The sequence below is a fragment of the Miscanthus floridulus genome, unplaced genomic scaffold (genome assembly GCF_019320115.1).
Source record: "Miscanthus floridulus cultivar M001 unplaced genomic scaffold, ASM1932011v1 os_2477_2_3, whole genome shotgun sequence".
NCBI classification, from domain to species: domain Eukaryota; kingdom Viridiplantae; phylum Streptophyta; class Magnoliopsida; order Poales; family Poaceae; genus Miscanthus; species Miscanthus floridulus.
The window spans coordinates 1-27295 of record NW_027098321.1 but is presented as its reverse complement, the minus strand read 5'-3'; the positions used below and the strand labels follow the sequence as shown (position 1 = coordinate 27295).

Below are 27295 nucleotides of genomic sequence, written 5' to 3'. Positions count from 1 at the left end.
ATCTGCAACCGGTTTAGTCCCACCTCGCTCGCTGAGCAGCTAAGAGCGCAGCATAAAAGAACTGGAGAAGAACCAGGGATCGAACTCCTAAACTATACAATGCCTACTCTCACTACTCATTTGGGTGAAACGGGCTGGCCGCGGCCTGGTTGGGCTCCCCCCGTGGTCGAGCCCTACCTAGCTGATGCTGGCCTGTGGCAACAAATTTTTTTTGCCACCATTTATTTTAATATTTTTTATATCTGCCGCTAGGGAGGCTGTCACCATTCACATCCAATTTTTATGTAGCTAATTTTTTGAGTTAAACTACTAATTGATAGTAAAAAGCTAGAACTTAAAATAAAGAAAAACTCGCGATCACACTTTTAAAAACACGTGGCTACAGTCATTGGTTCAAATTACTATCATGTTGGCCTATTGGTCCACTCGGACGACACATGACAGTGGCGGGTTAGTTCCTATCATGTTATGCATAGTGCTTCATCACTCTGGAAACAGATGAGAATGACCGGTTCACTTCCCATCATGTTAGGTCTATTAGTACACTTGGAGTACATGTAAGAGTGATCGGTTCGCTTCCTTTCAGGTTGGGCCTATGAGTCCACTCGGACTAGCCCCGGAGAGTGTAGGTTGAGTTGCTATCGTGTAAGATTAGGAGTCCACTCAGACAAAGGATGAGAGTGATCGCCTATGTTTTCTTATCGTGCTAGCCTATTGGTCCACTCGGATGGCACATGATAGTGGCGGGTTAGTTCCTATCATGTTATGCCTAGTGCTTCATCACTCTAGCAAGAGATGAGAATGATCGGTTCACTTCCTATCATGTTAGGTCTATTAGTACACTTGGAGTACATGTAAGAGTGATCGGTTCGCTTCCTTTCAGGTTGGGTCTATGAGTCCACTCGGACTAGCCCCGGAGAGTGTAGGTTGAGTTGCTATCGTGTAAGATTAGGAGTCCACTCAAACAAAGGATGAGAGTGATTGCCTGTGTTTTCTTATCGTGCTAGCCTATTGGTCCACTCGGATGGCACATGAGAGTGGCGGGTTAGTTCCTATCATGTTATGTCTAGTGCTCCATCACTCTGGCAAGAGATGAGAATGACCGGTTCACTTCCTATCATGTTAGGTCTATTAGTACACTTGGAGTACATGTAAGAGTGATCGGTTCGCTTCCTTTCAGGTTGGGCCTATGAGTCCACTCGGACTAGCCCCGGAGAGTGTAGGTTGAGTTGCTATCGTGCAAGATTAGGAGTCCACTCAGACAAAGGATGAGAGTGATCGCTTGTGTTTTCTTATCGTGCTAGCCTATTGGTCCACTCGGATGGCACATGAGAGTGGCGAGTTAGTTCCTATCATGTTATGCCTAGTGCTTCATCACTCTGGCAAGAGATGAGAATGACCGGTTCACTTCATATCATGTCAAGCTGCGAGCAACGCAGAATGCGGAGAATCGTTGTGAATCGCTCGCGCCGTCTACCAGCCATCCGATGCCATTGAGCTATTCTCCCTTGCCATTGATGCATTCAAGATCCGCTTCACCCAAGTTCCTAATGCTCGAGACCCATGAAAAGGTGACGGAAGCAGCGAAACGTTGTCCTCTAGACCAAGCATCGGGGATGTAGCTCTAACAACGACCAGCGGTGGCAACAAACTACTACTCCTTGTTAGTGCTAAAGAAAAAAAAAATGACACGTTGACGCGGCGGCGTGCTCGGTTCAGAAATGCCGGTGATCGATGAGGACTCGCCAGGCACCACGTTCATGCGGCGGCGGGCTCGGCCACCACCACATGCACGCCTGCCCATGGGCCGCTCGGCTTGGGCCTCCTGACTCCCCTTACATGGGCCACGCGGCTTAGCGGTAGGGTGCTCTTGTTTGGAAACTCTCCACTGGAGAACGTGGCCTCCGTAATTGTAGGATCACAGTTGCTCTTTCCTGTAGGTTCGCAGTTGCTCATTCCTGATCGTATCAACCCTACAACATCCTTCACAAACCGCATCCTCTCTCTACTTTCTCATCTCTTTTTTATTGTTTCATCTCGCCGGCAATGGGTACGGCAGAAGATAGAGGCCAGCCGAGTAATCCATCGTCTGGAATTGGCACTATGGATACAGCGGCAGATGGAGGACAGCCTCGTACTCCGACTGCAATCGCCAACTGGGTTCAAAATGAGGCAAAGATTACAAGTAAGTTTGCCCTGTTTTTTTCCAACCAATCACTATTGTGCTACATATGAAATCATTCCAGTGTAAATAGACATTTATTATCTGTTGATACAGCATACATGTACCATATACAACAAACTCGAAATATTAAGTCAACTCTAGAACAAAATTCAGTCGGCTAGATGACTGAGATACTTACTCCAAGACTAGAGCTAGGTGATGGGTGGAATCTATTTGGTCCCACGAGGAGACTATTCAACAGAAACATTTCATAGCCCCTTCTCTTTTCTGGTTCACTTAACGTATTCTTCTGGAAGTCAGAAATTAACATGCATAACCTAGCTTCATTTTTCCACTAATCCTTGAGAATAGATTCAACCTGAACAAATTGAGTAATAAAATGCTTAGTGATCTGCTTCCAAAGCTTGCATTTCCCTTTTGAACTCAAGAAGCCACAAAACATACCTCTGTACGCAATAGATGCTTCTTTCCTGATGATGCTACCATCTCTTTAATTGCATCATCAGAAAGGCGTCTAACTTCATTGATTGATCCTTTCGACACCAAACCAAGTCAAGTTGGCTCTTCGTCAAGACCAGAAACCCCCATTTCCCCTGAGTTGTGACCATCACCATCTCCCTGGAGTTTAAAATCACCAATTGCATTTGCTCTTACAGCAGAAGCGCTTGTGTCCTACAAATCAGAAGATGCAATCACATGCAATCTCGATCTCTATTGGTATTTTGTTTGCTTATTAGGAAGAATATATAAGATCTCTATTGGGTGACAACTCTTGCAAGAAAAACTTGATGCTATCCTACCCAATTTACAAAGCTAGCACACCTTACTGAAACTTATTTTTATTGATCTGTCATTGGAGTTTATAAACTCAAATGAAATTTGGTAATCAGATTAAACAATGTATCCTGTACAGTACAATGAACCACCAGACTCCTAATCTTTGTCAAAGCCACAGTACATGGACACTAAATTGCAAGAGGTAGATGGCACACTCACCACGGTGTGTATTGCTTTGTTACAGTAAATTACCACCAAATCAACTGCTGATAATAGTGAAACTGCTACTGCTCGGCTGCTGTTCCTTGGCTGCTAATGCTACTGCTCGGCTGCTGTTGCATTGCTGCTATCCCTGAAAATAAAAACACAGGATCAGTGACAATCTATCACCAGATTACAATTGCAGCATTCATTGTTAATCAGCAAAGTAAAAACTACTTCTCTCACCAACTTTAACATTTCTTATTCACATAATTTGATGCAGATGCCAATGGTACCACGGGTAGTACTACAAAAGAGCGAGGTGACAACAACGATCAGGTAATCTCCATATCCAGTTCCAGTTTTTGTGTAAGTTGCCTCTACATTTTTAGCAACTTATCAAAGAGCAACTGGTTGCTGCAGACTGCGTCTTTTCATTTAACACACTCACCTACAAGATTTGAAAAAGTCGTACGTGGTTTATCGGAAGAACACAAGGCTGCTGTTAAGGATATGGGATTTGGGGGGCTGCTTCGTATGCCAAAGATGAGTATCAGGAAAATAATGATAAAGGACGTTGCACAAACATACCAAGTCAACAACCAATGTTTCAAAATATGTGATCAAGATATTACTATTTATCCAGAGGATGTGAGAGACATAATGGGACTGGGAATTGAAGGCGCATGATGTAGACGAATATGTAGAGCAAACAAAGACCAGTGAAGAGAAAACTGTGGAAAATGAATTGTTTAAGAGGTATGCCGATGCAAACCACAAGCTCGAGTTAAGGAATCTGGAAAGCATGATTCGTGACTCAAAAACTCCGGATGATGACTTCAAAAGAGCATTTGTCTTGTTCACAATTGGTGTCATTCTAGCACCAAATACACAGCCCCATGTCAGTTATAGTTATATACAAGCTGTTGAACATGTATCACTCATTCGGAAATTTAATTGGGGACAATTCACTCTGACCCATTTATTAAACTCATGCCATACTTACAACACACAAAAAGAAGCCACCCTAAAGGGCAATTTGGCTCTGCTACAGGTGAGTTCTATATGGTACAACCAACACCTATAAACAGTGTTTATTTTTTATCTTACGTGTTTTCTTCATTTTGTTCACAGTGTTGGTACTGGGAGCGTGTCATTATTGAGGACAGCACTTACGGGGTCAAGTACGACCAGACAATCCAACCACGGATGGTGATGTGGAATGACACCAATGCTAATGCTCGAACGAAGGCTTTTATGAAGAAGGGGATAAATGGAGGAACTGTAAGTTTCCAAACATAGCATCAATATGATGCTGTTGTCATGCGTACAATCTAACTTTCTTAATTGTTTGCAGCTTATTTTGCCCCGTGTTTGTCACTCCAGCCATCAAAAAAATGAACCAACAGAAGAATCAATGTCACAAGCGCGACAATCAAAATATGCACACGAGGGGTACATGATAAATTCACCAGTACGCGAGGAGGGTCTAAGCAACCAAAAAGTAAGTATGGCCTCTACTTATGTGCCCAAGCTCTGTGTGCCTAATTCATTATATCCTAATTATGTAGATGAAAAGCCTTGAAGAATGGAAAAACGACACCGAAACTCACCTTGGACTGCAAGTGGAAAAAAAAACTATTGAGATGGAATACAAACTTGGTACTAAAATACTATCACAAAATGAGGAGTTTGCTAGGTTTAAAAAAGAAATGAGACTGGAAGCTTCCAGGGTGAGTAAGATTGAAACTGAAAATGCACAAATCAAAATGGAAATCAAGGTAACCAGCGTGAGAATACTTATTTTAGCTACCCATCCATGCTTCATTATCTAACAATGTGTCAAAAAACAGGAACTCCGACAGCTAGTGCGGCTTCTTATTCAGCCTACTCCTACAACTGCACATGTTCAGCCACTTAAGCCTACATGTGCAAAAGTTCAGCCACCTTTGCCTACATCTGCAAAAGTTCAGCCACCTATGCCTACATCTGCAAAAGTTCAGCCACCTATGCCTACATCTACAAATGCTCAGCCATCTTCTATGACTACATCTTCACATCTGCAGGTATTACATCTGCACAAGTTCAGTTATCACTAGTTCATGTCTGGTGCTACAATAGATACTTTGGAATTTTACAAAAAAATACCAATTGCAGGAATCACACCGCAAACGTTTCCAACAGACATTGGCAAGAATAAATGACGAAGCACCCACTGCAACAAATGGTACGACAGAAAACATCATGCAACAGCAAGGCGATAATGAACCAGGGAAGCATATTATCGGCAACCCCTCTACACATATCAAACCAAGACAGCCCATTATCGACAATGATTACAATTTGAAACAAATTGACACAGACGCTGCCATCTTCTTAGTATCAAGTTACGACCACGCTACGGTTGTACACATAGATGGCCATGTTCTTACAGCAGATCAGCTGCGCCAAAATGTTACAGGGGGCTTTATAGTAGATGAGGTAATATCATTTCACATCCATGTCGTCAGTACAAACATGCACACACCTACTATGTACTAACTCAACCTTTTGCAGGTCATAAATGCCTTTGTTCATATCAGCAATGTGGAGACTGAGTCGGCATCATATATAACAACGTTCCAAGCCCATAAGTTGGCAACAAATAATCTGGGTCCTGACGAACACTTGACATTCAGGAAGATAATTGCCGAAAAATGTGAAGGAAGGCATTTGGTACGTAATACTGATTTTGTTTTGACACTTTTGCTTGTTTGCTATCTCGTGTTGTACTATGAATTTTGGAAATCTTGCCAGTTTGGATTATAGCCATACACTCAATAGTTTTCAATTATTTTTCCCAGGTTTTTGTGCCAATGCATATAAACAACAACCACTGGGCTCTCCTAGTCTTGAATTTTATAAAGATAGAGGTACAGATACTTAACTCTATACCAGGAATGCGAGACAGAGACCTAGAGAAGGCATTGGTAAGTACAGATCCTCTATGTAACTACAACTACCAGTTGATGAAACTAAACATGTATCTCGCCGTCCACTAGGTGGAAGGCATACAGACATGCATCGAGTATTCAGTCAAGAGAGACTTGGTTATATTTGTAAAACCAATTAACTTGCGCGACTGGGATATAGTTCCCTATGATAACATACCGCAACAAACCGACAGGTACTCTTTTTCCTTTGCTGTATTAACGTTGTACTCCAATTACTTATGTTTATGTTCCGTTGCAGTATTTCGTGTGGGGCGTATGTAATAAAATATATACTGGCATGGGACGGAGAACAAATGGCTCATGATTTCACACCGGTGAGTCTTAGAATTATTGTCACTTCCAAATTGCTACATACTGAAACAAAAACTATTACATGACATGCGCTACTTTCGCTTGTATAGAAGGAAATGAAAAGTTTTAGATTAAGAATATGCACGAGGTTGCTCCATTCTGAGCGCAACCTGGAATACTTACCCTCAAATGGAAAACCTATCACGGTCTGTGCTTTTACTGCATATTAAAATATTTGAGTTACAACAACTTGTTCCAGACTGTCGGGTGTATCTAACATTTTTTTTGGTGGATGATACTTAGAAGGAAGAGTACTTTGCAAAATATCCGGAGGAACGAGGGGGGAACGAACGGAATGAAGATGCAGACGATGTGCAGACACTATCGCCATCAATGGGAACTCCAACAATCGCTGCGGCTAGCATGAAAGAAAGCAATGGAAGGAAAGGAGGGGAAGCAAATAAAGCATCAGGAGAAGGGAAAGAAAAGACAACATCGGGAACTGAAGATAAGAAAAGAGGACGGGGACGACCGCGAACGAAAGGTTTTGAAGGAAATACAGCTGCAGCTGAAAGTAAGAAAAGAGGACGAGGAAGACCGCGAAAGAATGTCGAAACTCCTGTTCTCACTTTGGAGAGCACCGAAACTTTGAATAAACGAGTGCGACGCACAGGGCGATTCAATGGTAGCCCTTGGAGGGAATAATTGTATAGCAGGAACCACATAGTGGATACACAAAGAGAGGCCACTTTCAGTGATGGTACCTAGCTACTGACACCAGATTTCATGCAACTATTCCTATCCTATCTACTGTAACTAAAATTAAGTTGAAGGCCATACGATGAAAGGTATTTTCTTGCAGGTGCTTCACTTGGTCACTGGTATACAGAGCAACCAATAGTTACTCAGTATGCATCTCCTTTAAAAAAATGTAAATATCCTCACCTAAAACAGTAAGACTAAAAACCGTAACTATCCTAAAACCTTAGTATGAAAGCTGCTCCAGATGTAAGAAATGATTAATATGTAAGAAAGCATCTGTTTAGGTGAAAGGATTAATATGTAAGAAGGATTAATATGTAAGAAAGCTGCTCCAGATGTAAGAAAGGATTAATATGTAAGAAGGATTAATATGTAAGAAAGCTACTCCAGATGTGTGGCACGAGGCATTCTACAAGTATGAAATGTCCATAAACTGCTAAAGCATCTGTTTAGGTGACAAGCCATGTATGCGACCAGGATCCATAATAATGGATTAGATACATGTGACTAAAATCCTAACGGCTATCCTTAGGGTAAGACATTGCCATTCAGAACAACTTAGTAGGGTCAAATATAGAGGCAACTAGGCAGAATCTAACTACGGGACGATAACGAACAATTTAGGATGTCTGCCAGTCATGTTCCACAGTGGGATAAAGAGTGATTGCCCCCAAGAGATGAGACTCTAGGGTGTACTAGGCCAAACAGGCCCTTAGGTCAGGAATAGGATGGGAGAGAGAGCGGGACGGGACGACTCACAGCTGCAGCCTCGAGGAACTTGTCGTGCTCGAGGTCGGTCCACCTCTCGCGCGACTTGGTGATGGTATACGGCTTGCGCACCCTCCGGGGCCCCTCATCCTCCTTGTTCCCAACCGACGGCATGGCCACAGGCACGGCCGTGGGCGCGGCGGCGGCGGCGCCCTCCCGCGCCAGCCTGCCCCTCCTCCTCCTCCTTTCCTCCCCCGGCGACGGCCGGGACCGATGGATCCAACGGGTAAGGCGTCGTGCTCATCGACACCATCGGCCTGCCGCTGCGCTGCTCCCTCCTCCTCCTTCCTCGTAAACCCTAGGGTTGGCGGCGTGGTGGTGGTCCGGGTCCGCTACTGCTGGCGCCTGGCGTTTCTACTGGTGTGAGACGTGAGGCGGGAGAGGACAGAGGAGGAAGACTGGTGACCGAACGGGTGGTGTGGTGGGGAAGAGCTCTTCTCCTGTCCACAAGTTTCTACACACACTGGTACGCGGACCCCACACAACCTTTGCTTCTCTCTCGTTCCCCGGGCCGGTCCGGTGTTGGGCTTCCATTCTGTTTTGTATGTCCACGGACTGCATGCTCGGCCCATCATGAAATAAATGGCTAGAGCCTTCGTTGATAGGCAGGCGCCGGATGGTTTAGTCCCACCTCGCTGAAAGACCAACCAAGAACGCAGCATAAAAGAACAGGCGAAGTTGCAGACATCGAACTACTGAAGTACAATGCATACTCTCACTCTTGTCACTTGGGCCAATTGGGCTGCCGCGGCCTGGTTAGGCTCCCTCCGTGGTTGAGCCCGACCTAGCTGCTGGCTGGCACTTTGTCCCGTGGCAACAATTTTTTTGCCCCCATTTATTTTAAATCTGAAACCTACTTAAAGAAGAAAACTGAAACAATGGGAAAATGCATGGAAGCGAAGAGATGACAAAGCCACCGTCAGTAACAACTGGGTACAAAACTTTTGTAATTCGTTTCTCCAATTTCTCCTGCTCCAGTAACAATAACCATAATAGCAACAGCAAATGGTAACAAGACCTGAAAAACCATCAGCTCGATTTACAAGTGCACAGGTACCAGGGTTCAAATGGCGAATGCAAAATGCAATCCTGATGTTCAGTTCTTCACCAGATTACAAGCAGGCTTGCCCAATTCAACATCAAAAGTATTTCCAACACATAACGCTGGTCCAACTTAGGAAACTGTTCGAGTCACAACGACCTTGCTAACTAAAATTTAGGACAAGAGCAATTGCCATACATCATGATGTCAAATACACGGTGGTGGGGCACTGACTGACCAACCTTCAGCGCAGTCCAAGTCTCTTCAGGATTAGCATCATCGAATAGCCTGCCAACGTAAACGCAGTTACTCTTTCCTCCCCATCTCTCAGGGTTCAAGCAAGAAATTGCAGGGTTCCTTCTATCTAGCCTAATGTTTGACTGAGAGGAGTGAGCTTATCCTTCTCATTTGCAGCTGATATCTGGGAAAAATCATGCCATCCGTCCAAATGTTTGCTTTCTTTGTTACATAGAGCCGAGATGTACGCGTTCTGGGTGGTGCGGCACGTTGGTTTCACGGCGCGGGTATTCAAGCGCGTGGTGCAGCACCGGTGGACAAGTTCTGCGGGCTGAACGGTCACGGTGGTCACCACCGCGGCGTCCTCTAGGCCGGGATGGTCAGCACACCACCAAAACAGCCGTGCGCGCCACGCAGCCGCTTCATGTGGACGTCGTGTGCCGCCGGATGTGGCGCCGTCACTAGTGGTGGCTGTCGAGTCCGAGCCGCCACAGCTGTTCGCGTGCCACTAATGCCGGCGGTAGCTCTACAGCTCGTAGGCACTCGGCGACACTAGAACGCGCACAAGCACTAGCTCGAGCGCACGCTCGCCAGGCGCCACTCGGGCTCGGCCACGACCACATGCACGTCGCCCATGGGCCGCTCGGCTTGGGCCTCCAGTCTCCTCTCGCGGGTTACATGGGCCGCTCAGCTTGGCGGTGGCGTGCTCGTCATTTGGAAACTCCCCATATGGAGATCGTGGCGCCTCCATAAATATAGGATCCATCGCTGTTTCCTGATCATAGCAACCTCCTCCCCTACGCATTATCTCTCCTCGTCGTCCTTCACCGCCACCGCCGCCGAGATGAGAAAGCCAGGAAAAGCCACCGTGAAGCCGTCCTCGTCCGCGAAGAAGGTATCCAATCACTCTAAGATCGTCAGGGGCGTCAAGTCATGCCGCAACTGCAGGAACGGACAGGCTCCGTGTCTGTCCCCGGGGAGCGTCAACATGTGCTGCAACTGCTTGAACCCAGAGTGGCGCACCTGCGTGAACGGATGTCTGTCCTCGGATACGGGCACCGACGGTGAGTCAAGCTACAAGGTATCTTATTGCACGTTTGTTCCTTAGGGCCTGTTCGTTTTACTTCAAATCCATGTGGATTGGGAGTTGAGGGGGATTATTAGATCCCCTACAAGTCAAAAACATTTAATTAATGAACTTTATCTTCCACAGTTATCGCCACAGTTATCGCCGAGCCGGTACATTCAGGAACTGCAGATCAAGAAGCTCCAAGAGAATGCTGAAGCCATGGCTAGGCAGATCGACGACCTCCAAAAGAAGCAGGTCGCCATGTCTAGTCAGATTGTGGACCTCAAAAAGGAGGTCGATGCCAACTTTGCCAAGACTTAGAAGCCTTAGAAGTGCCTAGTTTAATTTAAATAAATTTTCTTGTGGTTTCAGTAGTTCAGAGAACTTTTTGAGTCGTTTGTATGGTGGTCTCTTCAATTTATTGAAGTCTTCTTGATGAGTCGTTTGTATGGTGGTCATGCGGCTGCTTTTGTGTTTCTGTGCATTTGTATGGGTCAGTCGTGTGTGAAGTACTTAAGTCTTTCCGTGTAACAGGACAGGCTTGTTTCCTTTTTCCAGTGTTCCTTGTCATAAAGTTTTCAGTTCTGTATCCCAAGAGAATGGCCATGGAAAAAATTCGGCCTCGTCCCGGGTGCCGGAATTCTATTGAGCCTTCATGACAATCGTGCTGCTTTCGGTGAAATCCATTGCTGTAATCGGCTGCACTTATCTAGCTGTGCCTGCAGCTGTTGATGCAGAAATCCAAACTAAAAGGTTCTGTTGATTACCACTGTATGCATGCAGCTGCCGCCTGTCGAATAAGTGCAGCTGATCACACGACCTCGATCATCTAAACAAGAGTGCAGCAGGCCCTGTAGAGTACCATTACCACTGCCTTTCAAACACGACCTCGATCATCTAAACTAGAGTGCAGCAGAGCAGACTGCTTATGCCTATGCATGTGTCGTGTGCGTGTACTACTGTTTCCGATTTGAATTCGGTACCGAATCTATGGCTTCAACCAATTTTCAGCTAAGGTTGAAGATTAGTGATGATATGGTCAACTCACTCGATACTAAGAGCCACGTGCAGAATTAAGATGATTCAGATAAGTTCCACATCCGCAGGTGCAGGAGCAAAGGGCCGGGCAGCATTGCAGGTCCAGCATTGAAAGGGGCAGCATGTTTGAATTCAAACCCAAACATATGCCGGATAAATATTTTAGTACGTGTATAAAGAAATTTTGTGACCTGCGAAACATTATAACTGAAAAACACGCCAGGTACAAATTACAATCCTCGCTTTCAAACTCCCTGTCTTATAAAGACTGCATGCAACCAAGCAAACAGAGTATTGTCCCAATGAGCCAAGTAATAAAACAGCCAATGAGTTATTAATAACCACCCCGTTCAAAAGGAGGCATCAATACTGCACCAAATTCAAGAGCACCACTACAAAAATACTCCTAAAAGCTTATTTCAAGGAGAACCATCCGTCCTCTAAATTGCTAGCTACATCAAAATTGCATACCATGCTTGCAACTTCAAACATACATTTGCGCTTTGCGCCTAGACCTTGAGGAAGACAAACTCTTCAATTGCTGGAATCTCCCCGATCTTTGTCAGTGTGCCCTTGCTTGGTTCCTCATCAACACCAATTGCCATGACAGCATGCTTGCGAGGAGCAATTCTTCCAACACTCATGAAACTGACATTGACGTTCTCTTCACCCAAGACACTTCCCACTGACCCAATCATACCTGGTTGATCAACCTGCCTGCAAAGGATCAGGCTTCCTTCCAAGCTCACATCCACCTGCAAGCACAATAAAAGGTGCAAGCTCTGACAACACCTGCATGAACCGAATAGATGTAGCATATTAAATGTCATGAGGAATGAGTTGGGGTAAGCAGATAACGAAAGATTCATACCTCACCAGGAACCATTGGTGCGTTGACTGCAGAAGCTGCAAGCTCCCCTTTGAGAGCTCCAATGACAGCTTCAGCTATCTCAGCGTTCTAAGCAACAAAAAGTCAATTCAGCGACAAAAAGTCAATTCAGAAAAAATAGACAAGCTGGTGTTACTGTACTAATAGACCAAGTGTCTAAATATCGGCTTGCACAATCACAGTAACATGCATTCGGTTTTCAGAAAAGTAGCAGCTTGCAACACTAATAGACCAAGTGTCCAAATAAAAGACCAAGAACAAGTGCATTCAGTTTTCAGAAAAGTAGAACAAGTGACCAAGTAAAAGACCAAACTCCAACTATCCAATTGCTAAGAAGCATGTTTGTTCATCGCATGAGACATGTCGTCTTGTTCAGCTTCCTCATCAGCGCGTCGTTTCTTCATCACAGGAGACATGTCGTCTTGTTCAGCTTCCTCATCAGCGCTGCCCGATAGACGGTCCTCCTCATAAGGCTGCCATGGATGGCCTTCGTCATCAGGCTGCCATGGACGGCCGTCCTCATCATAAAATCCAACTCCGTTCACTATGTACAGATGACAAATCTTTGTCCTTTCATGAGCATGTGCATCCACCATTTTGTCTACATCTTCTTGTCTGTCAATCTTTACCAATGCAGTTGATGGCTCACTCCCAGGAACAGGATTCAGGTAGTACAACTGTGCGTCTCCTTTGTATCCAAAATAAGCTGTCAAATGCTGTGACAGAATGTAATACTCAACGGTGGCTGGCTCTATAATTGCAAACTCGGCCAATTCTTCTCGACTGTCGTAGTACTTCTGTAGATCCGAATAAATTTCCTTCACGGAGTGAATCTTAAAGCGCATTACCACATGCTGCATGTATAGATTAGACTAATAAGAAACATTTCAGATCAACGAGTAACCAAAATAATATGAAAAAATCATATACCGGGCCACACTCGTTATTAGTTATTACAAACATGTATCTCCGTGGTATATATATCATATCTTCTACCTGAAAGTGCAAACAAGTGGGGCATTCAGATGGTTATATATATAATATAAATTAAAAGAGTACCGTAGTTACCTCTATATTCATGTTGGCACGGACCTCCTCTCGTTGGATGAAGGACTCAATGAGGGTCTTCATCTTTAAGCGCTCATTCTCCAACGTTGCCAATTGTGCCCTTGCCTGCTCAATCATCGACTCATAGTGTTGTTTCTCGTTCTTTATATTGGCATCATTTTCTTCATGGGCCTTTTGTAAGAAACACGAATAAGTGGCATGCTACATTCAAACCCTTTTAAAACTACATCCAGTAGACTAAAAAGTATGCTACATCAAAGTACGAAATCATGTTATGCTTGTACAAGTGTTGTATTAATAATTATACAAGATTACAAGATTGATAAAGATTTGGGTACAGACCTAATAATAAGAAAAATCCAACTTCCAAAAGCTGAACAAAGAGAGGTACTCTACCAAACCAAGATAAAAGAAAAATGCTATTGTACATATTAACATGAAAAAAAGAAAATGGATAGTGATTAATGCTACTCTACCTATTAACCAAGATAAAAGAATAATGCAGAACAGTGAACACACTTAAACATTACCTTTTGTAAGGCATCATTTGAGAGATCACGCTCCTGCTCTATCTTCAGGGCATAGGTGGCATGCTGATCAGTTAATGCTTTGTTCAGCAGGGATATCTGATCTGTCCGCACTCTTTTGGCCAATTCAGAATGCTTAGTCTCTACCGCTTTGTCCAGCTCGGCACGCTGAAGTGATATGTAGTTGTCATATTTACATCGTTGTTCTCTCCTCCTGATTTCAGCTTGGACACGTTCAAGCTGTATATCTAAATCCATATCGTGCCAGTCCGCCTTCTGTTTGCTAACCATCTCCTCCCCCTCTTGTAGGGACCTCCGAACTCGTTGCATGTTGTTGCTACGATCCATGACACCTAGGAATTGAAAAACAAGAATAAGTGGCATGCTACATTGAAACCCTTTTAAAACTACATCCAGTAGACTAAAAATCCATTGGAAGTTCTAATTTTCTGTTGGTAAGGATGCAAGTGGGGCGGCGGTCCAGGCACCTCTAAATTATTTATAAAATCCATTGCAAGTAGACTTTGGATTAGAGCAGTATGGTATGTGTTTATCTGAAATGAGTTTAGGTTTGCTGCTGCCTCTGCAGTGTATGGAATTCTGAATACTTAAATTGAAAGCAACAGTGAAGAACAACTGCATTTGCAACTGAAAACCTTATCGATTTCCATCAACCAAACCAACAATACCTATATAAGAAATACACGAATGGCACCGACAAATTCCTCACCTCGCTACGAAGGTCGTGGAGGGTTATAGATGCCGGTGACGCGGTGAAGGCGGAGATCAGCCGCGGCGGTGGGTAGAGCTCCGGGCGGCGGCTTTAGCGGTGCGCGGGCTAGGGCTAGGGCTCGGGGCGGCTCCTGTAGGGTTCAAAGGGGGCAGCGCGGTGCTCTGGCCCTACTCTTTATATGCACGGGCGTGGGGAACCTCGGGGGGCGCGTGCGATGGAATCGGGCGGCGGTGGATTCACCCGATCGATGCGGCGCAGCGGGGAAGAAGGGACCGCGTCGGGGGGCGCGGTCGCTCAACCGCGGTTGCTGGGCCTAGCGGCCTACGCACACGCGATGAAGCGAGGAGGGGGAGCGGGCGGCGGCTGGGCCTACCCATCACGAGGTCATGGCCCAACAAAGCCATGTGAATACGGCAGTCAGCCATCTGCACCCGGTTTAGTGCCACCTCGCTCGCTCAGCAGCTAAGAACGTAGCTTAAAAGAACAGGAGAAGTATCGTATATTGAACTTCTAAACTATATACTACCTATCTCAATCGTCACCTGGGCCAATCGGGCTGGCGCGGCCTGGTTGGGCTCCCTCCGCGGTCGAGCCCGACCTAGCTGGTGCTAGCCCGAGGCAGCAAATTTTTTTGCCACCATTTATTTTAAAATTTATTTTTTTATTATCTGCCGCTAGGGAGGCTATCCAAATTCATATCCAAATTCTTTTTATTGTATTTATTTTTCACCCTCCAAATGCTAAGAGTGATCGGTTCGGTCCACTCGGACTAGCCCCGGAGAGTGTAGGTTGAGTTGCTATCATGCAAGATTAGGAGTCCACTCAGACAAAGCATGAGAGTGATCGCATGTGTTTTCTTATCGTGCTAGCCTATTGGTCCACTCGGACCACACATGAGAGTGGTGGGTTAGTTCTTATCATGTTATGCCTAGTGGTTCATCAGTCTGGCAAGAGATGAGAATATGACCGGTTCACTTCATATCATGTTAGGTCTATTAGTACACTTGGAGTACATGTAAGAATTATCGGTTCGCTTCCTTTCAGGTTGGGGCTATTGGTCCAACCGGACTAGCCTCGGAGATTGTAGGTTGAGTTGGTATCGTGCAAGATTAGGAGTCCACTCAGACAAAGCATGAGAGTGATCGCATGTGTTTTCTTATCGTGCTAGCCTATTGGTCCACTCGGACCACACATGAGAGTGCCAGGTTAGTTCCTATCATGTTATGCCTAGTGGTTCATCAGTCTGGCAAGAGATGAGAATGACCGGTTCACTTCATATCATGTTAGGTCTATTAGTACACTTGGAGTACATATAAGAGTGATCGGTTCGCTTCCTTTCAGGTTGGGGCTATTGGTCCAACCGGACTAGCCTCGGAGATTGTAGGTTGAGTAGCTATCGTGCAAGATTAGGAGTCCACTCAGACAAAGCATGAGAGTTATCGTGCTAGCCGAGAGTGGTGGGTTAATTCCTATCATGTTACGACTAGTGGTTCATCACTCTGGCGAGGCATGAGGGTGATCGGTTCACTTCCTACCATGTTAGCTAGACGGTCAGCGTCGATCACGTATCATGAAGCTGCGAGCAACGCAGAACGTGGAGAATCATTGTGAATCGCTCGCGTCGTCTACCAGCCATCCGATGCCATTGAGCTATTCTCCCTTGCCATTGATGCATTCAAGATCCGCTTCACCCAAGCTACGAATGCTCGAGACCCATGAAAAGGTGACGAAAGCAGCGAAGCGTTGTCCTCCAGACCATGCATCGGTGATGTAAGCTCCAGCAACGACCAGCGGTGGCAACAAACTACTACTCCTTGTTAGTGCTAAAGAAAAAAAAAATGACGCGTTGACACAGCGGCGGGCTCGGTTCAGAAATGCCAGTGATTGATGAGGACTCGCCAGGCACCGCATTGACGCGGCGGCGGGCTTGGCCACCACCACATGCACGACGCTCATGGGCCGCTCGTCTTGGGCCTCCTGTCTCCCCTTGCGGGCTTACATGGGCCACGAGGCTTAGCAGTTGCTCTTTCCTGTAGGATCGTAGTTGCTCATTCCTGATCGCAGCAACCCTACAGCATCCTTCACAAACCGCATCCTCTCTCTACTTTCTCATCTCTTTTTTATTGTTTCATCTCGCCGGCAATGGTTACCGCAGAAGATAGAGGCCAGCCGATAGAGGCCAGCCGGCAATCGTTTCATCTCTTTGGCCCGTGGCAACAATTTTTTTGCCCCCATTTATTTTAAAATAAAAAAATGATTATATATCTGCACTTTCCTTTTCCATTGCTGAAACTTCTGTGTAATTTGCCACTTAGATATCATCTAACTCTCAGACCACTTACAGATATCAGAAAAAGGAGGAAATGATCCAGTAATTCACCAAAAGGTCATGCAGGATAACTGCCCTATTGGGAAGGAAATTGACACCTAATGGTGTTTTGGTAGTCAAAAAGGGTGCACAGGTTTGATAGATACAAAAGACCCAATAACTAATAACTTTTACTTAGTAGCAAACCACAGTTAAATTACAGAACACCTTCACAAAACATGGTGCTGCGGCAGCAACTATAGCAAGACCCTTACAAGCCCTAGAATTGCTGGCATAACTTTACTGACTAAGTGCCTCTAGGTTCTTGTATGCTTTGAGCTGATTCAAAGCACTATCCAGCAAAACCTTCTTACTGCCATTGATCACTCTCATTGACTGTTTGAGCTCACTCTTGGCTACAATCAGCTCGTTTTGTAGTTTCTTGATCTTCAGCTCATCCCTGATGTTCTCGAGGTCCCTGATCTTCTCCTCAATGAAATGTAGGCTCTCATGGTCTGGTTGAACTCCTGATGGTACCAAAGCCCAGGGCATGTCATCTCGTAAAGGTGGGGCAGAGGGTGTAGGGTGCCCACCTTGTGAACTGCTTCCTAGAACCAATATCATTTTCTGCAAACAAGTACAGGTGTTAGTTTCTATAGCTTTTAGACATCAGAAACGCCGGATCGTTCTTTCACATATGCTTCTCCTTGCAGATTCCCAAGCACATGGCTCTTCAGATATTATGATCAAACTATTGCTGAAAATTGAGCTGCTGCCCTGTCTAGAAGTGGCCAACCATACTCTTGGTTCTTCTTTCAAATTACTGCTGCCAAGAGCTTGTGCCTTCAAATGAAAGCAGTTACATATCAAGAGTGAGCATTTCAGTACAACCCAGTGATAAGAGAACAACAGTATATTTGTCAAAAGAAAATGCATATTGCTAATTGAAACTGATGACATTGATAACGCCTCCCTCCTCTCCCTCCTCCCCCACCCCCTCCTGACGCCACATCCTCCGACCCGACCCTGAACAACGGCTGATGACAACGACGGCGGCACACAGACGGAGACAGCGGCTAATGAACCCTAACTGCCGGAGACAGCGGCGAATGAACCCTAACGACACGAAAATATCCTTTAGTCATTAGCAAGTCAAATTTTCATGTGTGATAACAAATAGAATTCTTGTTGGTTGGTCTGCAGTGAATAAACTATCCCACTGGATCCATCAATGAATGAAGAAAAGGCAGTATATTTATTGAGAACAGAATAGAAACCTCCATGCTAAGTATAGTCAGTTGTTGTCCACCACCGATACTATGACTGAGACGAGTCCTTCTCATTTCCAGCTGATATCTGGGAAAAATCATGCCATCCGTCCAAATGTTTGCTTTCTTTGTTAGATAGAGCCGATTCCATAACATCTCCGTGCACAACAATTTTTTTTGCAGAATTCTCCTTAGTAAATCTGGTAGGAGAATTCCGTGATAAAGTACAACTGTGTGCCTCTTCCTTATCAGCTGGGACTCCCTCATCATAGTTGATATAACCTGAAACATATACAGAAACATAGGGCTGATCCATCATTTTGGAAATGAGTTGGGACACCCAATACACCCACTGTAAAGTCATTGCTTTCCATATGTTGAAATGATTCATTCTGCTTATTCTCCTCCATATTCTGATTGAAAAATGGAAGGAGATCAGCTACTCCAAATTTTTCAGCTAAAAAAAAAGAACAAAATGTATATAAATTTATGGTGTGCCTTACGACATTATAGTACGAGGGATACTAGCATTCCAAGAGAGATTATGCTGTGGTAGAACAAGGCTCTGGTGATGTAATAGATTGATAAACAGGAGCACAGGGCACAACTACAAGTTCATATGTGCTAATATGAAATGCGAGTCCCATTGGATTTGGCTGACAGTCCAAGCTGTTCCCAAGGGGAAACAATAATTAGTTATCAAGATGTCCACAGACCTAAAGCCATAGGACTTCTACCTGCAATGAAACAATGAGGATGTTGCATAACAGTGGTACCATAGGCATTACAACCTAATACACTTTTCTCTGCAAATTATATGGAGCTTTTCTGAAGCACTAATAGTTTTTTTCCTTAGTCACTTGTCCATATGTCCTTGTCAGAGGTCGAACATCTTTCAGGTTCAAACCATTAACAGGTTAGTTTCTTTTAAAATGATATTCTTTCTTATGATCAGGTATGAGCTGATGCCTTTTCCTCCAAGATATTAACGGCTAGCATTAACAGACTAATTTCAAATCTATAGCAATAATAGCACAGCTTTACCTGACACTGACAAGTATCAATTTACGGTTTTTTTCTACACTAGATCAATGCTTAAGCTTTTTGGGCATACAGTTGACAATAGATTGTGGTTCAGTTTTCATATAGCTGTGGACATTTAGAACGAGGAAGCAAACCAAGGCACTAACTAATTTATGATGACATAGGGTTAGACACTGCATTAAGCTTTCCATGTCACTGAAGAAAACCAACATGGAGGTACACAGTGATTGCAGAATCTTCACAAGAACAGTGGCATTATATGTAACAAAAAAATTCAACTTATAATCAAGTAGTAGCAGGATACCTGGGTGTGGGTTTGGCACCGTCGTCCTAAAGCATGAACAGGGTGATGGCCACCCAGCTTTCGCGTTCGCGTCGCCGTGCTGCTGCTGCAGACGCTCCACTTCGCGGACCAGAGGAAGACGGAGGCCGCCGTGACGGAGCTGCTCGTTGGCTTCAACTACACGTGGAGACATGGGACTAACCTCGAAGCGAAGGTCAGATTGGAGTCTGCGGCGGGTCGGCGGCGACAACGATGATGATTGGGCAGGGTGTGTTGGTGACATGCATGTGTCAGTATCATATCTGAATTCTGAACTACATGTGGACACATGGGACTGAGCTTGAAGCCAAGCTCAGATTGGAGTCAGCGGCGGGCGGAGACTCGCCCGTGCCGCCGCCCTGCCGCATCGAGAGAGATGGGGAGAGAGATGGAAGGGAAGAGAAGAGACTGTGGAGACTCACCCGCGAGGGGAACGGGGGGAGGGGGCCGCCGGTGCGGACTCACCGGCGCCATGAACGGAGGGGGAGGGGGCCGCCAGTGCGGACTCATCGGTGACAGGAACGGAGGGGGAGGGGGCGGCCGGTGCGCCGCTCGGGGGGCGCTGTCGCCTCTCGGGAGACCGAGAGAAAGATAGGATGGGGCGAGTTGGGGAGCTGAGGGCTGGTGAGGAGGGGTCGGGCCCGGATCTCACCGGAGACGATGCCGGAGCGGCGCAGCGTGTCGAGATGGATGGCGGACGGCGGCGGCGAATGAACCCTAAAGAGACAAAAAAATCATCTTTTTTTTTAAAAGCAAATATTCATCTATAGTACTTCAATCATACGTCCCAACTATACTACTCACAACATTATTTTTATATTTATAAATTTACCGTTTTACCCTTGATTAAAAAAAACTACGAAAAAGAAATTATCACTCTTTTATTTAAAGTCCTAGTCCTCTCAACTTTGGAGGCGTTGGGAGGCGTTACGGCGCATATGGGCCCACCGACCATAGACATATCTAACGCCTCCCGACGCCTCCCTCATTGACGCCTCTCAACGCCTTCCCTCTTATGGGCCCACCAATCATAGACACAGCTAACGCTTCCTGACGCCTCCTCAACCATAGTAAAAAAGTTCTTATGTTTATCCTCTAATTAAATTGGAACCAACGGGAAAATTTAAATTAGAGGAGTAGTCCATTTTTTGTTTAAATAAGATTATGGTATTGTCATTTTCTCACCAACGTTGATGATGATAATATTATAATGAGTTTAAGTTTGAAGTTTAAATCTTTGATAAATTTTACACCAACGTGGTCAATTTTTTCAGAGAGTAGATGAGGACCAAGAAATATTTCTGAACTAAAAGAATATATTTTATTATCAAGTTTCCGCTGCAATGGTGTTGATTATCTTTCAATTAAATTCGAACCAACGGGAGAATTTAATTTTGAAGAGTAGTTATATGGATTTCAAGTTAATTTATGAGTTTTATGCATTAATTATATTTTCTGCCCAACGGTGATGTAGAATTGATGCAGAAGCATATTGTATGTTTTATTTTTAATTGACGAGATCACTCGGCTGCATATCAACGGGCTGCAATGCTGGGGTATGTGAATGAAAAGGCTTGAGTCAAGCCAGTTTAGGATAGTTTTTTTAGTTTACTAATTTTATGATTAAATTGGAACCAACGGGAAGATTTAATTGGAAAAGAAAGTATAAGTAAATGTTTTAGTCGTCATAACTAAGTTTTCGTATAGATGTATTCCGCATAGAGAGAAGTTTTGGCATAGTAATTATGCTAGTTCATCCTGCATGGCGGGAGAAGTTTTGTGGTGACTCATATGTTTTTGTATCCCGCATAGCGAGAGAAGTTTATGTACCTCTTATGCTATCCTAGTATTGACCATGTCACAATAGAAATGCATCGTCATGGTCAATACTAACCGAAGGATAAGAAAAAGATGCAAGTGTGACTTGTAAAAGTACTGCTAATAAAAGACCTCGTTGAGTTCTTAAAGTGAATTAAGGAAAGTGTACTCCTAAACGGATCAAGAAGTAACTTTGTTTACATGACACAATTATGTGAATGAAGTAAGTTATAAGTGTCTCCTCGTTTATAGGCTTTCTGAATAGTTATCGAAATTATGGAAGTAAAGTTCATGCCATATTTCGAGGGGAAGAATATTAAGATCAATTAAGAAAAATACTCTTCATTAAGAGTGAGATAACGATCAATTAAGAAAGATACTCTTCATTAAGAATGAGATAAAGACCGTTGGAGGAGTACAACGGTTACAACACTGATACCCCTAAGCAGAGAAATAGCTAAATTCCTGGACCTTTTAAAGTTCCGACAGAAAAATAGCGTAGTCAGACTCAAAGATGTTAAGGTGGTGCTTAAATCGTCATATGAGGTTTTAACGGTTAAACTCAAAATAAAAAATTTAAAGATACACTATCTTTAGAAAAGATGGAAAGATCTGGGGGAGCATGGTTTGTAGAGGTATGTAGAGACCTAAGACTTGAAGAGAAGCGGGACTGCGTGCCCACTTCAGTGATTCAAAACAACGAATTTCTCAATACTTATTGATATTGTATGACTTATACAACACCTGTTGTTGGCTCTTCGAAGAAGATGAATAATGTAAACAAGGATCTTGTGATACATGAGCCTGTAGAATCAATTGTCTCTTGGCAATGAAGGGCAACAACAGCCCCATATAAAAGTGCCAGTAGCTGAGGCCCCAGAAGGTCTCAAAGAATTAGTAAACAAGTTTTCTGATGACTATGAAGTCTATGTTAGTAAAGAAATTCAAATGAAGGGTAATCCCACCTTATTTGAAGAAGCCGTGAGAAGCGTTTACTCGTTTAAATGGCAAGAAGCTATAAAAGTTGAAATGAATTCGATGAAAACCAACGATGTTTGGGACTTAGAAGTAATTCCAAATGAAGCTAAAACAGTAGGCTGTTAATGGGTCTACAAGATAAAATGTGACTCCAAAGGGAATGCAGAAAGATATAAAGCACAACTTGTGACAATATGCTTTACGCAAAGAGAATGAATATATTACAATGAGAGTTTTCTCTCCAGTCTTATGCAAGGATTCTTTTAGAATCATAATGGTGTTAATGGCATCTTACGATTTAGAGTTACATCAGATGGATGTAAAGACGGCATTCCTCAATGGGGATTTATATGAAAACATTTACATGGCACAACCCAAAAGGTTTTGTCATGGAAAAAAAGAACATATGAAATGCTGCCTATAGAAATCCATTTATGGGTTAAAAATAAGTCTCTAGACAGTAGTATTTTAAAGTTGATGAAACAATGAGAAAGTTTGGGTTTTAAAGAAAATAAGAAGGACAATAGCATTATGCGAAGATCAATAATGAAAAATTTATTTTCCACATCCTGTGAATAGGTGGCATTCTACTCACTAGTAGTGATATTAATCTGTCATTGGAGAAGAAGAAGTTTTGTCCTCAAGTTTCAATGTGAATGATCTTGGTGAAGCTTTATTGGTCCTAGGAATCGAAATTCACCGAGATAGAAAAAATAGGTATTAGAACTATCGCAAAGACATACTTAGAAAAGATTCAAGAGAAATAAAGTATGCATGCGAATAAATCTACGCCTGCTCCTATAGTCAAGGGTAATAGATTTGGGAACTTTAAGTGTTCCAGGAACCGATATGAGAATGATCAAATGAATATGGTTCCATATGCTTCAGCTGTTGGAAGCTTGATGAGTGTACAAGTACAAGTAAGAACTTACCCTGGCGTAGTTTATGTATCCGGGATATTTTGGCAGAAGTCAAGTCTAGATATAGATCACTGGAATGGAGTTGAGAATGTCTTATAATTTTGCAAAGTATCATAGGCCTCATGCTGAGTAAGAAAGAACAAGTACTCTCAAATAGTTGTGGGTACAAATGTTAAGTTTTGGCGAGATATGTAGTGAAATTCACAGTAGTTGCTAACACTCGCAGTTGGAGTATTATTGTGGAAAAGCTCCAATGAAACAGTTCTGGTGTCATCAATGATGCATACCATAGTATTGCTTGTCATGAGGACTCAGGAACAGACAAAAGAGGTAAAGGGAATTTGTACCCGGATTTAACAATGGTAGACAGCAGCAATAACCATTTAAAGTAAGTTAACTCCTAAGACAACATGTCAAGTGTGCTGCCAAACACATTGACACTAAGTTATATATTGTAAATGAGAAAATCCAGAATCATTTTGAAAGCATTGAGCACATAAGTACCGAGTAAGTACTTGCGGATCCGCTTACCAAAGGCTAACCACCTAGTGCGTTCAGAGAACACACGGTCGACATGGGTTTATGGGAAAGCCTATGATTTCTGGATACTAAGGGCCTAGTTGAGTATCTATTTCAAAACAGAGAGGTGCATTGTAGCTGTTAGGTCTAATGGCAACTGACTGTGACGATAAGGCACGCTCTATGCACTGATATGTGATAGAATGGGAACAAGATAAAGTAAGTTAAGTTTAAGGCATAAGGTGAGATTAAGGGGGAGAATGTTAGAATTGATCTCATCCGACTCAGTCCAACGACTAAGTCGGACCCCTTAACCATGTCCTGATCGGGGACACACAACCGATCACTGGTCGGCGGGCCCCTGTCACACAGCGCTATAAGAGAGAGGTGGAGGCCGGGGCGCTAGATACGAGGTTCGACGCCGTCACTGACCCACCGAAGTAACCCTAGAAGGCCTCTCCGATCATGGGCAGCGCTGCAAGTGACGGGAAGCCCCGCCGGCAACGCCCCCGTCCTCTGGACTCCACCGCGCCTACATTGCCACGACATCAGCGGCCACGTCGCTGCGACCCCATGGATGCAACTGCGCTATGGCGAGGTACAGAAACAAGTTTCCCATCTAAGTCAAGTTTATCCCCTGGTCTACAATTTTATATGTTATATTCTCTATCATAAAAACCTTGTGCATGCATCTCCCGACCTTATATAGGCCCCGTTCGCTTCGCTGAAAAAACAAGCCGAAATACTGTTCCGGCTGATTTGTTGTGAGAGAAAAATATTGTTCCGACTGAAAAAATAAGCTGAAAAAAACGGATTATAAGAGAAACGAACATGGCCATAATTGATTCTAGATGCCTGTCTTCTTCTGCTTCTTTCTAGTGCTGCTAAGCCCAACACCCTGATTTTAAGGTCCTGTCTCAAGGTCATCTCCTCACTGGACAGCTGCCGATTCTCTTGCGCTATGTCAAGCCTTTGTATTACCTCATTTGCAATGTGTAGCTACAGGCGTGCGTTACTGAATAGTGGTTTGCTCCAACTACGCAGTGCCCGTGCAGTCTCTGCCAGTTTCTTTCTCAGCACGGTGTGCGCCGATCCAAGCTGTGGCTTGTTCCAGGCCGCCTGCACCACCCCTTGGAAGCCATCGATCTTCAGCCAATGATTTTCGAATTTGAACATCGCCTTCCTTGCTGCTCGGTCTTGGCGGGTGAGGATGAGGGGACAGTGATCCGAGGCACCAGTCGCCAACGCGCTAAGTGCGAAGTTTGGGAACGTCATTTCCCACTCGGAGTTGCAGAAAACTCTGTCCAACCGCACCAAGGTTGGGTTTTCCCTTTCATTTGACCATGTGTATCTCCTATTCTGCAGCGTTATCTCCATGAGCTCACATTCGTCCAAAGCTCTCCTAAACTTTCCCATTAACCTTCTGTTCAGATTTAAGTTGCTCTTGTCACTTGCTTGGTATATGATGTTGAAATGTCCTATAATCATCCACGGCACAGCAGTGAGCGGCTTGACAGCTTGCAATTCAGCTAGGAATTCATCCTTTCTCCTATCATTTGCTGGGCCATAACATGTTATCAATAAGAAAGAAGCACTGGTGGATGATATTTTGACCATTGCCGATATGGTGAAGGATCTATTGACTGCATTTGTTACTGAAACCATGTCACATGGTGATCCGTTTTTTAACACTTTCATGATTGGTTTTTACCTCATTTCATTTTACAGGCAAACTTATCAAATGCCAACTTCGAATGGGCACTTGCCACAAGAAATAATTCTTTCAAAATTGCCAACATAACTGGTGCAGGCAACTGATTTTTGACATAATCATAGAAGCAATAGTGTCATCATGCGTTATTTTTCAACCTGCAGACTTTACAGATATCCCTCTGTGATTCACTGGGAATAACTCTGCAAATCTTGTTGGGTAAGAAGGCACTGCATTTACGTGGACTGATTCATGGCCATTCAGTCTAGATGTCTAGTTATGTATTTGCATACAGTGGTGGATGCACGATGCGGGATAAGGGGGGGCTAAAACAATGGAGATGTTGATTTGCATGAAGATTTAATGGTGAAATCAAGCTTTTGCTACAGTGATTAGTGGTGAAATCAAGCCATTAGGGGGGGCTGGAGCCCCTCCCAGCCCCCCCTTTGGATCCGCCGCTGTTTGCATATCTCTTGGTTTCTCAACAAGACTGAATTCAACCACTGGGAACATCACGAAGGGGACTCTGTTTTGCAGCTCATCAGTGGAAGACCCTGTCACTTTCGAGACTTGTACTTATTTAGTGACTGCATAATCTTGTATCTGCTGCAGCAACACAGAACAAATGTAAATTAAGTTGCTCTTTTGGTACCTTTCCTTTGATTAGTGTTGATTGGCACCCACCATCTGCTATGGGTGTACCACTTTATGAGATGCTTTTGAAAAAAAACGATGTACCCCTTATGAGATTATTGTGATTACCATAAAATATAATGTATGGATGTGTTGTGTAAAAAAAAGAGAGATTGTTCTCAAATGAAATGGATATTCTGCATGTTCCCTCATACATTTTCTATCTGAATTTCATCACTTGTGAAAAAAGGCCCCAGTAAAAGGCAATATATCTACTCCGTCTCTAGTAGCAATATTCTCCATCATTCTAATACAGTACAAAAATTGGGATATGAAGCAAAACAACGATTAGTTAATAAAGATGTAAACATACAAGGAAGCATTAGCCAATGTAAAGCATCACTAAAGACCACAAATATAACAGACAACACCAGGCCACATATACTAAGGCCTTGTTTAGTTCCTCTCCCTAAAGTTTACTTCCTATCACATCGAATGTTTAGACACATACATGAAGTATTAAATATAGACTAAAAAATAACTAATTACATAATTTACGAGACAAATCTTTTAAGCCTAATTAGTCTATGATTTGACAATGTGGTATTATAATAACACATGTGCTAATGACGGATTAATTAGGCTTAATAAATTCGTCTCGTAGATTACTGACGGATTCTATAATTTATTTTTTTATTAGTATCCAAACAGCCCATGCGATACCCTATATGACACCCGATGTGTCATCCAAAACTTTATGCCCTGGATTTAATAAAGGCCTAATAAGTGATACAAGACCTAATAAGTGATACAAGAGCACGACACAATACTCTGGCACCTACATATGCAAAGGGTACTGAAGGCACCCTCAGCGCCAGTTGATGTGCATGTTCGGTTTCACACACACACACACACCATATTACGAATACATAAGACACTTTTACATGTGACAGAAACACTAAATATAACTCTGTAGGTTACTTTCAGCCCGTAGCCTGCGCACAACACATATTATGCTACACTTCCATGAACTCAGCTATAGCCCTTGTCTTGCCTCCTCTTCGGTTTTCTTCGTCGGTATCTGTGACAGCTGCCTTATTCCTTTTCAGCTCCTGTTCAAACGAGCGAAGGCTTGTGTTCTGTGGTCTCCCTTTCTTTGTCTGTCGCGATGGGCATGAAATAGCCCCATAACCA

The 27295-nt window shown here is 43.8% G+C and overlaps 1 protein-coding gene and 2 long non-coding RNA genes across 3 annotated transcripts; 1 reads left to right on the top strand and 2 right to left on the bottom strand.

Annotated features, from left to right (window-relative positions):
* Nucleotides 1-5978: 5978 nt before the first annotated feature.
* On the top strand, nt 5979-6471 carry LOC136535009 (uncharacterized). The gene is made up of 3 exons (XR_010778901.1): nt 5979-6132; nt 6205-6329; nt 6395-6471. It is a non-coding gene; the product is annotated as an uncharacterized lncRNA (long non-coding RNA).
* Nucleotides 6472-17890: 11419 nt separating this feature from the next.
* LOC136535008 (uncharacterized) lies at nt 17891-19963 on the bottom strand. The gene is made up of 3 exons (XR_010778900.1): nt 19505-19963; nt 18166-18438; nt 17891-18004 (listed from the first exon to the last, which is right to left on the bottom strand). It is a non-coding gene; the product is annotated as an uncharacterized lncRNA (long non-coding RNA).
* Nucleotides 19964-24756: 4793 nt separating this feature from the next.
* LOC136535011 (uncharacterized) lies at nt 24757-25374 on the bottom strand. The gene has a single exon (XM_066527356.1). It carries the CDS (start codon nt 25372-25374, stop codon nt 24757-24759), a length of 618 nt encoding a protein of 205 aa, XP_066383453.1.
* Between the last annotated feature and the right edge of the window lie 1921 nt (nt 25375-27295).

Bases quoted from the DNA above. Each gene is read 5' to 3' on its own strand.
- LOC136535011 (XM_066527356.1), bottom strand. From the start codon at position 25,374: ATGGTCAAAATATCATCCACCAGTGCTTCTTTCTTATTGATAACATGT.